Genomic DNA, 15,596 nt, shown 5'->3' with positions numbered 1-15,596 from the left:
ACATATATAAAAGCCTAAGCAATGTCCAACCATTAAACCGATCGCCTGGTAGCTATGACGTGCAATGACCACCAGGGTCAGACACTCCAACCAGTAGAGGAGAGAACACAATTTCTGGCGGAATCGGCCAGGGGTTAGGTTGCTGCAGGGGCACTGTCAGCCCTGAATCTGCTTCACCTGCACAGTGAACCCAGAGAGGTCCCTTGGCCTGGCCTTTGGGGACTGGGCCAAATCCAGCTCTCTGGCATTCCCTGAGGGGTCCCAGATTGCGAGGGCGCAGGCCAGGCTGAGAGACCCCACCGGTGCACAGATCCATGCACTGGGCCTCTAGTACAATATTAGGGGACATTAATTCCCTACTTTCATCAATGGGTATAACATCTAGATAGAAAATCAATGAGGAAACTTTGGAGCTAAGTGACAAGTTAGAGCAGAAGAATGTAAGAGACATTAACAACATTCCACCCCAAAACAGCAGAATAGACATTCTTCTAAACTGCGTGGGGATCATTCTCTCCAATAGTACATATTTTATGCCATAAAAGACGACTTAATAAATGTAAGACGATTATTATTATCAAGAAAAAAATTGTATCAAGCATCCTTTTGACCACGAGTGTATGACAATAAAAATCAATTACATGGAGAAAACTGGAAAATTTATAAATGTGTGGAGATTAAGCAGCATGCTCTTAACCATTCAAAGAAGAAATTAAAAGAGAAATGGAAGTAAAACATACCAAAACTATGGGAAGTAGTAAAGTACTTCTAAAGGGAAAGTTTATGGTGATAAATACCTATAGTAACAATTTTAAAAATCTCAACCTAAATCTATACCTCTAGGATGTAAAAAACAAAAACAAACAAACAAAAAACAACAACAACATACTAATCACAATGGTATTAGAAGTCAGGGATTAACAAAGATCATAGCAGAAATAAATAAATTAGAGACTAAAAAGACAATAGAAAACATAAATGAAACAAAAGATAATTAAAATAGACAAACCTTTAGCTGGCCTTCCCAAGACAAAAAGAGAGAGGACTCATAAAATTAGAAATGAAAAAGATGTTAAAATTGATATCAAAGAAGTACAAAGGATCAAAGAAATTAGTATGAACAATTATATGCCAACAAATTTGGACAACAGAAGAAATGGATAAATTTCTAGAAACAAACACCTCTCAAGGCTGAATCATGAATAAATATAAAATTTAAGCAAACCAATGGCTAATAAATCAATTGAATCACTTATCAAAAACCTCCCAACAAACAGAAGTCCAGGACGAGATGGTTTCACTGGTGAATCCTACCAAACACTTAAAAAAGAATAAATACCAATTCTTCTCAAATCTTTTAAAAAATGTTAAAGAGGAGGGAATACCTCTACACTCATTTTACAAGGCCAGGCTTGACATGGTACCAAACCAGACAAGGAGACTACAAAAAAGAAAAATAAGGCCAATATTCTTGATGAACATAGATGTAAACATCCTCAACAAATTAGATGAAACAATACATTAAAAGGATCATATACCATGATTAAATTAGATTTATTCCAGCGATGTGTCTGCAAATCAATCAATATACTACATTGACAAACTGAATGATAAAAATCATGTGATAATTTCAACAAATGTACAAAAAGCATTTACCAAATTTAACATCCTTTTTTTTTGCTGCAGATTTAAAAGCATTGAAATAACTTTTCATATTGGGAATATTGACAGGGTCAAGGGACATGATGGCTTTGGGTTATAAAAAACAGTAACAGATGAACAAGGAGGGAGAACACCATTCCTTATTCTTAGTGTCAGCTAGGTGGCATGTTATGGCAGTGAAAACTTCGTGATATAACACAGTATTGTGGAGAAAATCAGAGGCAACGAGAATGTGTTCAGTTAAAGATATCAACTTGGCATTCTGGCAAAGCCAGTGCAGCCCCTGCCGGTGTAACGAACTAGATCTGTCATGATGCTTGCATTAAAGATGAGAGGACCCTTTACTTCATCCAGTTCAGCAAAGAATTCTATTTGTTCTTTGGAAAGCTGCTCAGCTTGGTTCCACATTTCTGTTTGGTAAAACTCTAAACAAAGATAGTATTGAAGGTTCATTCCTCAACATAATAATAGTCATACATGACAAGTCCACAGCTAATAATATCATATTCAATGGTAAAAAGCTGAAAGCTTTTCCTCTAAGATCAGGAATAAGACAGGGATGCCTACTCTCACCACTATTATTCAAGATAGTACTGGAAGTTCTAGACAGAGCAGTTCAGCGATAAAAAGAAATAAAAGGCATCCAACTTGGAAAGAAAGAAGTAAAACTGCCTTTATTTGCATAAGACATGGTCTTATATTTAGAAAGCCCTAAAACTCACTACAAAACTGGTAGAATTTATAAATTTAATAAAAGTGCAAGATACAAAGTCAATATACAAAAATCAGTTGCATTTCTAAACACTAATATTGAACTATCAGAGAAATTAAGAAACTAATTCCATTTACAATTGCACCAAAATGAATAAAATACCCAGGAATAAATTTAACCATGAAGGTGAAAGACCTGTATACTGAAAAAAAAAAAAAATACTACAATACGTACAACATAAACCACAAACATCTCAAGTAGCCAAAGCAATCTTAAGACAGAATAAAAGTGAAGGCATCACACTTCATGATTTCAAACTGTATCACAGAACTATAGTAATCAAAACTGGTCCACTATCACATACTATGCACAAATCAACTCAAATAAGCAAATGGGACTTAAAAGATACAGTAGTACAGTAAAGAAAATTAGATAGATAGATAGATAGATAGATAGATAGATAGATAGATAAGATATCTATCTATCTATCTATACATATATATATATATATATATATATATATATATATATATATATATATATATTCCATATCCTCAATCTACTGAATGGGAGGGAATATTTACAAGTCATATATCTGATAAGGGGCCAGTACCCAAAATATAGAAAGAACTCATAAAACTCAGTATCAAAAAATAAATAATACAATTTAAAAACGGGCAGAGGATCTGAATGCCAGGGGTCTTGATCCGGCATCAAGAAGGGTTCAGAAATCTGGAGAAGGGGCCTGTGCATAAATTAAATAAGAGTCCAGAGACGAAACATAATTTTGAAAGGCATTTGGGGGTCAGAGGAGCCTAGCTAAAGAAACTAAGATCTCCTTGTCTCAGGAGGACCCCTTGCTATTTATTAACACAAATTGTCCTAAGGCAAGGTGGAGATATACACTTCAAAGGATAGGGTTGGGTACAGAATCCATTGTCAGATTGGAAGAATTTGCCTATGGCTGTTCAGGTGTTTGGCCAGTAGGAGGCAGTAACATGTAGATTAAGATGCCCTGAGCTGTCTGGCAGCAAGCAATCATCCCTTTTCAGGTTTGGGGAAAGGCCCTTGCCACTCCAGATGATTCAGCCCTTGCTGACATGCTGGAATTGGCTTCCGGCATCTGAATAAACATATTTTCAAAGAAGACATACAGGTAGCCACCAGGCATATGAAAAGAGGCTCAACATCACTAATTAGGAGTGACACTAACATGCAAATCAAAACCACAGTGAAAATCAACTCATACCTATTAGAATGGCTATTTTAAAAAAAGACAAGAGAAAATAAATGATGGCAAGGATGTGGAGAAAATTTACATTTTGGGGAATGTAAATTGGTGCAGCCACTGTGGAAAACAGTATGGGGGTTCCTTAAAGTTTTTAAAAATAGAACTACAGTATTATCCAGAAGTTCTACTTCTGGGTATTTATCCAAAGAAAATGAAAACACTAACTGGAAAAAATATATACACTCCTGTATTCAGTGCATCATTATTTATAGTAGCCAAGATATGGAAACAACCTAAAAGTTTATATAAATACTAGAATTTCATTCAGCCTTAAAAAAAATCAAATCTTGTCATTTGCAAAAAAACAACAACATGGATGGACCTTGAGGCATTATGCTAAGTGAAATAGACCAAGCAGAGAAAGACAAATACTGCATGGTATCACTTCCTATATACAGTGGGGCCTTGACTTACGAGTGTCCCGACTAACCGGTTTTTCGAGATACGAGCCGTCTCTCGGCCGATTTTTTGCTTTGAGTTGCGAGCTAAAATTCGGGTTATGAGCCAGCTTCAGATACCCCACTGCTAGTTGGCGCAGCAAACATCACAGTGAACACCACAACATCAGCCCAGCATCACGTGTCTCACTCGTTCACTTTTTGATTTGACATACGAGTAATTTGAGTTACAAGCTCCGTCACGGAATGAATTAAACTCTTAAGTCAAGGCCCCACTGTATATGGAATCTTAAAAAATAAATAAATAAATTTCAAACTCAAACAAAATTGCTGCCCAGTGCTGAGGTGAATGGGGAGAGGTTGATGAAAGTGTAAGGCCTGAGGATCCAATAAAACATGGTGACTATAATTGATGACAGTGTTGGTAACACTGTAAAACTGAAATTTGCTAAGGGAGTAGATATTAAATATTCTCACCAAAGAAAATAAATTAGTATGTGAGGTGATGGATGTGTTAATTATCTTGGTAGGGGCAATTCTTTCATAATCAAGTCACCACAATGTACACTTTAAATATCTTGCCATTTTATTTGTCAATCATAATTCAATAAAGCTGATGTTTTTGGAAAAACAACGTTGTTTTCATATTAAAAACAATAAAAATATGATTAATTAACAAATGGGTGAAATTTAAAGCTACAGGGCTGGATTAGAACAGTTAGGAAGGAAGTATAAATAAAGAAGAAAATACGAGTGAGAAATAGCCCCTGGAATAATCTAACATGGAGAGATTCTGAAGAAAAGAAGCTGAAAAGAGTAAGAAGAACCACAAACAAGTGTGGAGGAAAGATGCATGAGAAAATATTTCAAGGAGAGAATATTTATTGTATTTTGTCAAATGCTCCTGAAAAGTCAAATAGGATGAGGACTGAGAATTGATCATTTTTTAACTGTCTCTTTAGATTTAAGGCCTATCTTTTAAAAACAAAATTTCCCTTAATAGATTCTTTTTCCTCAAAAATTCTGTTAGACAAACAAAAGAGTTCTGCATCACAATACAATTCAAGAAAGAAATTTTACTTATTTATTGAGTAGCAATCACTGTATTAAACCCTAGTGAGCAAAGAGTCAATGTTCTATTCTCTGGGAGCTCAGAGTCTTTGTATAAATATGCTAAATAGAATTTTTCCTTAGTTAATTACTTTTGTACTCACATACTCACATAACATTTTTGTTAGTGGAAGATGAACCTTGGATTAGTAAATTCTTAAATGATGTTTAGAAAAATAATTAGATATGAGGGTTTTCTATTAAATTCAACATATTAAAAGGAATGAAAGGATATAGAAAATGTTATAGAATACAGAACTTTGGAATAAAAGATAAATAATAATTTTGCATTTGTAGGGAACGTAGAACCACAACTAGACTGGGTAATCCAAATGAGTATATGCATTACCTACATTCATGGTTTTCTAAACAAAACTTGATAGCTTAGCCCCTTGTTTAAGATACATTTTTCAGGGTGTCCTTTCATTTATGGTTCAAATACGTTCTTCTTTTTAATTCTTTTTTTTTAATATATTTTATTGATTTTTTACAGAGAGGAAGGGAGAGGGATAGAGAGTTAGAAACATCGATGGGAGAGAAACATCGACCAGCCGCCTCCTGCACACCCCCTACTGGGGATGTGCCCACAGCCATGGTATATGCCCTTGACTGGAATCGAACCTCGGACCCCTCAGTCCGCAGGCCAACACTCTATCCAGTGAGCCAAACCGGTTAGGGCTATTTTAATTCTTGATGGAGGTCCAGATGCTACATGTGCCATATGGTATATTCACCTTTGAAACTAAATGTAAGGGATATGGAAGATAGAAGTTCACTTCTCAAATTTATTTATTTTATCAGTCCCAAAATTTCCCTAATTGCACATAATCACTAAAAACATAATTCGTGGCAATTATAAAACATGCTGTTAAATTTTATTTTTATTTCTTGTATTTATAAATATATGGGAACACTTAATCCTATGAAAGTTTGTTGTTTTTTAATTTAGAAATTGGTACATAACTCAAAATAGCATTCACTATTAAAATATTTTCTTTCATTATCATCAGAATATACAATAAAATTATAAAGCATTCCAAATGGTACTAGGGAATTTTCTTTATCCTAAATCACTGAACAATAAAATCTAGGAGAATGTAATTTATTTGGACTAAGAGAAATTTTATAAGGTGAGTTCAGAAGTGGACTAAACCCGGGTGCTCTGAAAGATGTCTTACTAAATATTTTTCAGGATTTTTCTTTTTCCTGTTCTTTCCAACAGGAGGATTATACAGACTGTGGTGGTGCCTCTGGATTAAATGCCTCCCTGTGGTCCATCATTGGAATCCAGTTTGTACTTCTTTGGCTTTTATCTGGCATCAGACACTGCCAGTTATGACCTTCCAAAACCAAATCTGCATAATTAAACTCCAGACCCTGCCTAAACATGAGTCCTCAACTGCAGTAACCTAGGGTCAACCTCGGATCAGCAGAACATTAGCTGGGCCCACAACATGGCATAAGTCTAAGGCGCAGACTCATAACGCACCCACTGGCTGCATGTCAGGGTGCCAGATCCTGAAACTTGTCTGAATGTTGCATCATCCATGTATAACATCAAAGCAAAATTCTGTGCGTGCTTTCCTGGAAAATTTGAAAGTTTATTGTTGCATTGTTGGTGATTACTTGTAAAAGGGCTCCCCACACAACTGTTTATGACTCATACAAATTGTCTTGATTTTGACCTGGAATTTGACTTGCTGCAATCCTTGTTCTTTTACCAAGAAAACCTCTAGGGGGGAAAAAAAGTCGTGTTTTTTTTTTTTTGCCTTTACTTATTCTTTTGTTGACCATTATTTCCTGCTTTGAGTAGTTATTATTGAAATATGTATATATAGAGAGAATTAACATTGATGTAATCTGTTGAAATAGAAATAATGGCTAATTTTCTATAAAAAAAAATTTGCCATGAATAAAATGCCTTATGAAGAATGGCTTCTCTGCCAAAAAATATAACACAGATGATGACTAATTAAGTTTTGGTGGGGTAATAAATTGGTTGTTTGAAAATAATAACTAAGAAATTATTATACTAAAGGTGCTTGAGGGTAAAATTTGAATATACGATGTATTTCCTCATAAATGTAAGCCCTTACTAATTGCTTCAGTGTACTGGTCCTTTGTTCACAGTAGAGTTATGTAGTGCTAGCCAGATATTTCAAAATGCTCTAAGAAAAGCTTGTTGGGGGGAGGGGAAGATGTTTTTTCTTGTGATAAATGAACTTTGGTTACCAAGGGTATTCTGCATGATGCTGCTATTTTAACTTTCAGTTTGTTTTTCTCTTAACTGTATAGTCCATTGAACAGTTAACCGAGTGACATTATTGTTATGTAAGAATCTGAACCTTGCAGTGTAATGCACCTAAGTCATCTTTAAAAACGTTGTTAAACTACTCTGAATATACTGTGCAATGTAAATGCTGAATGACTGGGTTAGATAAATGGTGAAATGGGAATTGACGGATTTTATACAGATTTGTGCTTTTGCCTGAAAGCCTGTGTACAGATATTTTACGTACATAAATCAGATTTGACACATTTATTTTTTGAAAGCACATATATGTTCTCAATGAAGATTCATCCTAGGTTTCCTCTTTGTTCGTTTGAATAGTGGCACCTACAATCCAAAAATTTCTGCTGCTGTTGCTGCTGCTTTGTCCCTCCATTTTCAATGGTCTGATCACTTGACCACAATTTCCATGCAGATTGATAAGGGTTTTACAATAATCTGAACAAATAGGAAACCTTGAATCTATATGTTATGCACATGAATACTTGATGATGAATAATCAAAATTGTTTTATACAGCCTCATTGGTGAAAATCGTTAGCATATTAAGTCAAATATTTCATTATAGATGAATATGGAAGCCGAATATTACTTATACTTTAAAATTTATTTTCAAGAGTAAACAGTATTTGAAGAAAGTGTGAAAACTGAATGTGTAACTAGTTGTAGTGAGTAATTCTGCTGAAGGTTGGAAGTATACAGATATTTTTTATGGTAAAATGCATTTGTTCTTTTTTGAACATGCCAAATATTGGTGTGTGTATATGCTGGGAATTTTCTTATATATCCTTTTAAAGTCAGAATCTTATTAAGATTATCCAGCATGCTTTAATATGCTCCACATAGCAAAGATATAACAAATTCTTTAGCATAGCTTAAAGGGTATATTTGTTTTGTCTTTAGCTTTGCATACATTTGTAATCCCCTCCTACCGCCAATATACCCTAGGTACTATTCGTGTACATTTCCTTATTTAAAATATTTTTTTATTTAAAAATGGTGGGATTGGGAAATGGATTCACTTTGCCAACTATTGTTCTAAGAGTCTACATCAGTTACCATTTCTAATGCATTGTGATTTTGTAGTCTCATTTGTAACTGGTATTGACATTTTAGAAAACACCAAAGTGATTTAAAAACAAAATGTGGAATTTCTCACTCTAGAAATGTTTAAATCATGTTGTTTGTTAATTAAATATTTAAAACTTATTGTTAACTTTTACTAGACTATTTTAAATCAAGAAAGTGTTGGGAGGGGGTATCAAAATATAAAATTGTTAGTTTGTGTACATAAGCAACACATTAAACAATGGAATTGCTTCCAGCATACAACAGACTACCTTAAAATTATCTTTAAAATCTATTAAATATATTTTCATGACTAATGTCACTGAAATAGTATGTATTCATTGACTACATTATTGTATTAATGACAGTTAAATGTGGCATCTCTTGGCAGGATCCTATTTGATTTCATTTGCCATCAAAATATATTTAATGCATGAGTCTTGCTATGATCCTTTATTTTCTGCTATACAATATACTAATATATTATGACAGCCACATACATGATTATAAATTGGGTAAGAATGTGCTCTGACTAAAAATTGTTCTGGGTCCTAATACTTGTCTTCATGCCTTTTGCATACTTACTTTTCTGTAAGACAATAACACTCATCCCATCAAATTTTTATCTTTAATTTCAGATTTTTCTCTGAGTTCTAATTGTTGTCAAAAACTTAAATTTTAACCTATTATATATATTGAGTTTCAAAGACTTGAACAGTACAAGAAATCAAGAGAAAAGCTTTTAAACTCTTCATTTGTGCAATACTCATACAGCTTTAATGTAGTTTGTCATTAAAACGAATTCAAATAACTCTTGCATTGGTGTTGAGTAACAGGAATAAATTTTGCATTAATGGTTTTCTTCATTTGAACAACCAGCATTACTGCCAAACACCAATCGTGGTCCATATTTGTACCAGGTTTTTAATATGACATAGTTAGCAAGTTTGATTGAAGAGATTTAGAGGTCCTGGACCTGTAAGATTTTAGTATGATCTTTTTTCATGTTTCTAATGCTTGAAGCATTATTGCTTAACTTGGAAAACAAAAACATAAAAACGGAACAGTGTTGCTGCCATTTGTAAGTTTTCTTGTAATATTCCTTTTATTAACTTTAAAACGGGCCTTACTGGATTCAAATAGGCAGTATCCCTTTTAAGTGACCTTTCTGACCCAAGTGTTACTTGCTTATTTGATGCTCTCTTGTATTTTCCATCTCATTTAAATCTTAATCTCCACCAAAGCTGAAATTCTATGTCTTAATTTAAAACTCTAAACTATTCCATTGATCATGTTAGTTGACTTGAAAATGTCCAGAGATACAGAGTTTGATTCAGTGAAACAAGTGTAGTGACTTTGTTTTTTAAAAAAGTGTAGAATAGAAGGATGATTTCACTTCCCCCAATTTCAAATACTTTATTGTAATCGGAATGTTGTTTTCCTCAAAGCAGAATGTTAATATTGCTAATAATCCATGTGCATTGATGTAAAGAGCAAATCAATATAACTCATGTATCAAGTGTTGGAAAAAATCCAGAATTTCAAAAACTTAGACAACCCTTACCAATAGTTTCATGTACTTTGTTTATATAGCTCACATAATTCACTCAGAGAAATTCCTCTGAGACTAATGGGATACTGTCTTGTATAGATGCCAATTGAGTTTACAGTGTGACCTGACAAAGCTATCGTTTTTGTTGTGCTGTATGATTGTTGGATCATGCTTTTTAGGATGTTTTTATTAAAATGCTCAGTGTGCATACATGCAAAAGGCCAAGTGGCTTTGTGAACAAAAGATCTTTTCTCCCATTTATTATGTTCTCTTGACACTTTTGTGGAAATTAAGTAGCCTGATAAAAACATTTTGTAAAAATTTGTATAATACTGTTATAAAAATATTTATAATCCCAGAAAATGTTGTGTTAAATCTTGTGCAAAAACAGTATATTCAGAATAAAAGTTTATCATTTAAAGTCATGACAGTTTGAATTATTTAATTACTTAAAATCCTGTTGAAAAAGACTGGTTTCTATCATAAATATATTTTAAGAAAGCCACCTTCCTGTGGAGATAATTCTAGATTTTGAAAGCAAAAGCTGAGATTGCAAAGTACTTCTACAATTACAAACCTCAACTCACGAATAAACAAATGTACTTGCAACTCCTTCCCTTAACTCTGACCCTTACCACATGCACTTTTGCCATCAAGGCATTTAGAAACTTATTAAATCAGACTTCCAATTTCTATAGTAAAAAGCCCACAAAAATTCTAGGCAAAAATGTTTCCAGGTTTCTTTAAATACCTTCGGGAAACAGTTTGAAGGAAAATTGTTAAAATATCTGAACAATGCATACCTTTTATTACATCTGATTAATCTATACATATAAAAGCCTAAACAACCAAATGACCAGGCGACTGGTCACTATGACACACACTGACCACCAGGGAGCATCTGCTCAATGCAGGAGCTGCCCCCTGGTGGTCAGTGCCCTCCCACAGCGGGAGCACCGCTCAGCTGACCAACAGGCGCTAGACACAGGGTTCATGACTGGTGAGCGCCACTGCTGAGGCGTGAACCTCTCCCAATCGGGACTGTCTGGGCACGAGCCCACTGGCAGGTGCAGCGGGGCTGGGATGAGTGGGAGTAGCAGGTGGCATTGGACTGCCAGTTTTGGCCCAATCCCCACAGGACACACCAAGGGACCTCACTGGTGCACGAATCTGCGCACCAGGCCTCTAGTATTTAAAAATTCCTGCTAGCTATTTTATTCCAGCTAAGACAATGAAGTTTATAGAGTTTAAACACACACACACACACACACACACACACACACTAGATTCCTTTTACATTGATACCAGCTTACCACCTGCCACCCTGTGCTCATTGAATAATAAAGTAAGAAGCCTGATATTGCGTGGAACCCAGTATAATGTCAGCCACTTTTCTTTCTGGGGACTTCCTTGAGAGAGCAAAAAAGACCTACATGTGAGAGCAATGTGGTATGTAGGTACCAAAGTTGGTCGTTACTAGAAAATTTGACTCTTAGTTTCTGATCAAGGCATTTTAACAGGAAAATCCCTACCTCAAAGTGTAAGGTAGATAACATTTGTTTTTTGAACATCTGGCTCCATTCTGTACCAATGTATCTCCTCAATCAATCCTCTCCCCTCATTTCCTCTATCAATCATCTTGGTGCCACCACCCCCCAACCCCGCCTCTTCCCTGGGGACCTCGTTTCATCAGTTCTTTCTTAAGCATATCCAGTCCTCCCTTTCTGCAGGCTCACTTCCCTCTGCCTGCAAACACATTCAGGACACCTCTTTTTAAAACAGCAAAATCAAACATCAACCGCTGCCCGTTAGCCCTATTAATTACTGTTATACACCTAGAATTAAAATATTCCTTTCTATATGTACGGACACATTTTGGTAGTCTCTTTGCAACATAGTCAACTAGGCCTTAGAATTTTAGGTTGGAAAGTCATATTGTTATCTCTGACCTTTAGTTTGGACTACCGCTGAAAAAGTTTCGTGGCTGGTATAAGGTACTAAGAAAGTCAACATCTTGGGCATCTCTTGAGTCTCAAATTATTTGTTTCTTAAAGTGGACCTATTCATAGAGCACCTCTACAATTTTCCGCAAATTTGTATACAATCAACAATACCATTTATTTAATATTTTCTATTTAAATTGACTAACGTTTTTTTAAAAAATATATTTAAGAGAGAAATTCAACATAACTCAACCAAGAACTTATATGCGTATTTGCATAACCCAAGGACACAGATAACAGTGGGGTAAAGGCCTAGAGAAGGGATGGGAGTGGGGAGGTGGGGAGGTCAATGGGGAAAAAAGGGACATTTATAAAACTTTAAACAATAGGGATAAATTTTTAAAAGTAAAAAAAATGACATTATTGCCATAATTGAAAAACCAATATAATTTTCCATAATTAGTAGGAATGTCACATTAAAATAGGTTTTTTGTATCCTAATAAATCAATCAAACCACTCAGCATATGCCAGTGTCAAATGTGCTAGATTTAACATAACTTCTTCAACATATTTACTGTAATGATAGATTAGGCAGTTCTTGTATTTCCACCACTAATGTTTTAATTGTAAACCTGGACTCAAACATCTTACTAAATTGTAATTATTAATACCTTAAAATAGATTTATCAAAATGCATACTCAATTTTTTTTTCAAAATGTTGTTTTCTTAGGTGCACAATTTTTTTTAAAAAAAAAGCTTTACTGTAATCACAATAGTCTTGAGTGCCTCAAGACTCTAATATGCCTTTAAAGATTACTTATAACACTTCCACTGATATAAGGATAATGTATAATGAAGCTAGGTTGGAGTAAGATAGCCAATTTCCGGTACTGGGAAGGACTGCTCTTTTCCAGATATTCTCTTTCTTTAATTGTTTAGTTTAAGAAAAACTGATCTCTCCTTTGTGAAATTATGGGATAGCTGATAATAACAATTTTTAAACATATTTTTTATTGTTTTCAGACAGGAAGAGAGAGAGAGAGATAGAAACATCAATGATGAGAGAGAATCGTCGATCAGCTGCCTCCTGCATGACCCTACTAGAGATCGAGCCCACAACCTGGGCCTGTGCCCTGACCAGGAATTGAACCATCACCTTCTGGTTCATGTGTCGAGGCTCAACCACTGAGCCACACTACCTGGGTTAATAACTATTTTAAACTGCAAAATTGTTAACAAACATGTCAGTTGTCATCACTGGTGCTTCAACCCTCCTTTTATCAATTTCAAAATCATACAGATATGTAAAATTCCTAAATGTTGTAACACTGCCCCAGTCCTCATTATGAAGGCAGTGTAGCCAATTAGTAACTGCAATCTATTGCTTAGATTCAGACCTGACTTTACCACTTAATAGTTTGGGAACCATGTGCAACTTACCTCTGTCTAAAAACCTTAGTTTCCTCAGCCATAAAACAGAATAAAAGTAACTCCATTATAGGGTTGACATGATGACTAAATAATATAACTAATGTAAAGCACTGAGCATACTAGTAGGTTCCAGCACTGAGGAAGCACTCAACACTACCACCCATCAGTATTATGAATTATTATCACAATCATTTCCCTGGTCATCACAGTCATTTTTGGCTGGAACTTTTAAGTTCCTAGTGTTGCACCTTTTGTCACTTAATGCAGAGAATATCTCTTTTTAAAATCTATGAAAATGTGGTGTATTTTTTCAAAAAGACTGTGTGGACTTTGGAATTAAACAAACCTGGTTTCATCTGTAGCTTTGATTTTTACTTAACAGATTTACTTAATATTGCAGCATAGCAGTACAGTGGGGCCTTGACTTACGAGTTTAATTTGTTCCAAGACCGAGCTCGTTAAGGAGCTCATTAACTCAAATTACTCTATCAACTCAATGCAAAAAATCGGCCGAGAGACAGCTGGTATCTCAAAAAACTCGTTAGTTGGGACACTCGTAAGTCAAGGCCCCACTGTAGCTTTAACTGTAAGTTGTCACAGCAACATTTCCCTTTCAGTATTTGGGCCAAATCCTAATAATATGGCACTGGCAGAAAATAGGTACTTAATTAATATAGCCAACATTTAGGAAAATAAGTACCCAATCTCCTAATAGCCATAGTCCTGGTATTGCCAGAATATCAAAAATGCTTCTAGTAGTCAAACATTTGGTAGATTTTTATTAATATTTCCATCTCAGTTGAACAAGTGGTTAGGTTGTCACATGTCCTAGAGGGTTTTTTTTTCTCTAATTTAGCATTCATTCTACCTAGTACTACCTCATGTCAAATTGAGAAAACCTAATGGAACACACCAATCTGCATATCCCAGATTTCTTCACCTGTAACTCAAGAATCTACTTCTAAATTTTAAAAATTACTTTAGAATTCTGGAATTCAGATAATATTATAAAAGGGATCTAGTCATAAGGATTGGATCGGAATTAAGAATCGGAGTTCTGAGATTAGCAAAAGTGAACCAAGCAAAGTTATAGAAAAACTAGCAAATCAGACGCATCATTTTAAAAATATAAATATTTTTTAAAACTGCAAAAATAGGGTTCAGGATCAAGTTTTATTTAATGTTTAATACTGAGCCATTAAGCTACCAATAGGGGACTTTTATATTTCCCTAAATTCTGGGGTCAGCAGAGCCTCACAGAAGACATCAGGGGGCTGTCAATTGACAGGAAGGGAGCAAGACAAACAATCTAGCCACTAGCTATGATGGGAGGTGAAATGAGTGGAAAAGAACAACAACGTTTGATTTTTAGAAGTCAGAATTCCAAATGTCAACAGGGCCACACTTCTTCCTAAAGCTCTGGGAGAAAATCCTTCCTCGCCTCTTTGAGCTTCTGCTGGCTCCAAGCATTCCTTAGTTTGCATCAGCATCACTCATCTCTGCCTCTGTCTTTTCCTTCTCTGTCTCTCTTAAAAGGATTTAGGGCTGAGAAGACCCTTTTTCCAAGTAAGTTTACATTCACAGGTTTCAAGGTTTCGGATTCAGCCCTATCATTTTGGGAGACATAATTCAACTAGCTACACATAATGCATTTGGCACTGTGGCACGTGTGTGAAGACTGCTTATAGGCTTATGATGAGTTCACCAATTTCCATCCCCAGCCTTGATTTTTCCATTTTGTCTAGATTTGTATATCCAATTTGATATATCCAATTTGATATATCCAGTGTGTTCCGCCGGTGGTTTAATAGGTGTAGGAGAGGTTATGGTGCAACACCCAGATACCTATGTTCAAGACTGAGGCACTTATTCTCCCATTTTCCAGGAGGGTTGACTGGGGCTCACAGCTAAGTCCCTTCCAGAAATCACCTTGGGGTGAAGGAAGCTGCTTTGTGCCTCCAAGGGGATAGATGGGGAGGTTACAAAAACTCGGAGCACTTGCCTTAACTCAGCCCATCACTGAGGGGTCATCCAGAGCGTCCCACAAAATGGCTAAGAACTCGGTTACAACTGTCTGACACACGCTCTTCCCCTGCACAGTCCTGCTCCCTTCCTGTTCTCATAGGTATTACTCCTAA

General features: G+C 35.4%; 1 protein-coding gene across 6 annotated transcripts in view; it reads left to right on the top strand.

Annotated features, from left to right (window-relative positions):
- Positions 1–10,507, top strand: part of CACNA2D1 (calcium voltage-gated channel auxiliary subunit alpha2delta 1) — a 395,226-nt gene extending 384,719 nt beyond the window's left edge. For all 6 annotated transcript variants that reach the window (XM_059712160.1, XM_059712158.1, XM_059712164.1 and 3 more), the window contains one exon: positions 6,396–10,507. In XM_059712160.1, the coding sequence (XP_059568143.1) occupies positions 6,396–6,512 (117 nt within the window). In that variant the 3' untranslated portion in view covers positions 6,513–10,507. The remainder of the gene's footprint in view (positions 1–6,395) is intronic.
- Positions 10,508–15,596: the final 5,089 nt, after the last annotated feature.

This window comes from Myotis daubentonii, chromosome 10 (assembly GCF_963259705.1).
Source record: "Myotis daubentonii chromosome 10, mMyoDau2.1, whole genome shotgun sequence".
Lineage (NCBI taxonomy): Eukaryota > Metazoa > Chordata > Mammalia > Chiroptera > Vespertilionidae > Myotis > Myotis daubentonii.
This window is presented reverse-complemented; position numbering and strand designations above follow the sequence as displayed.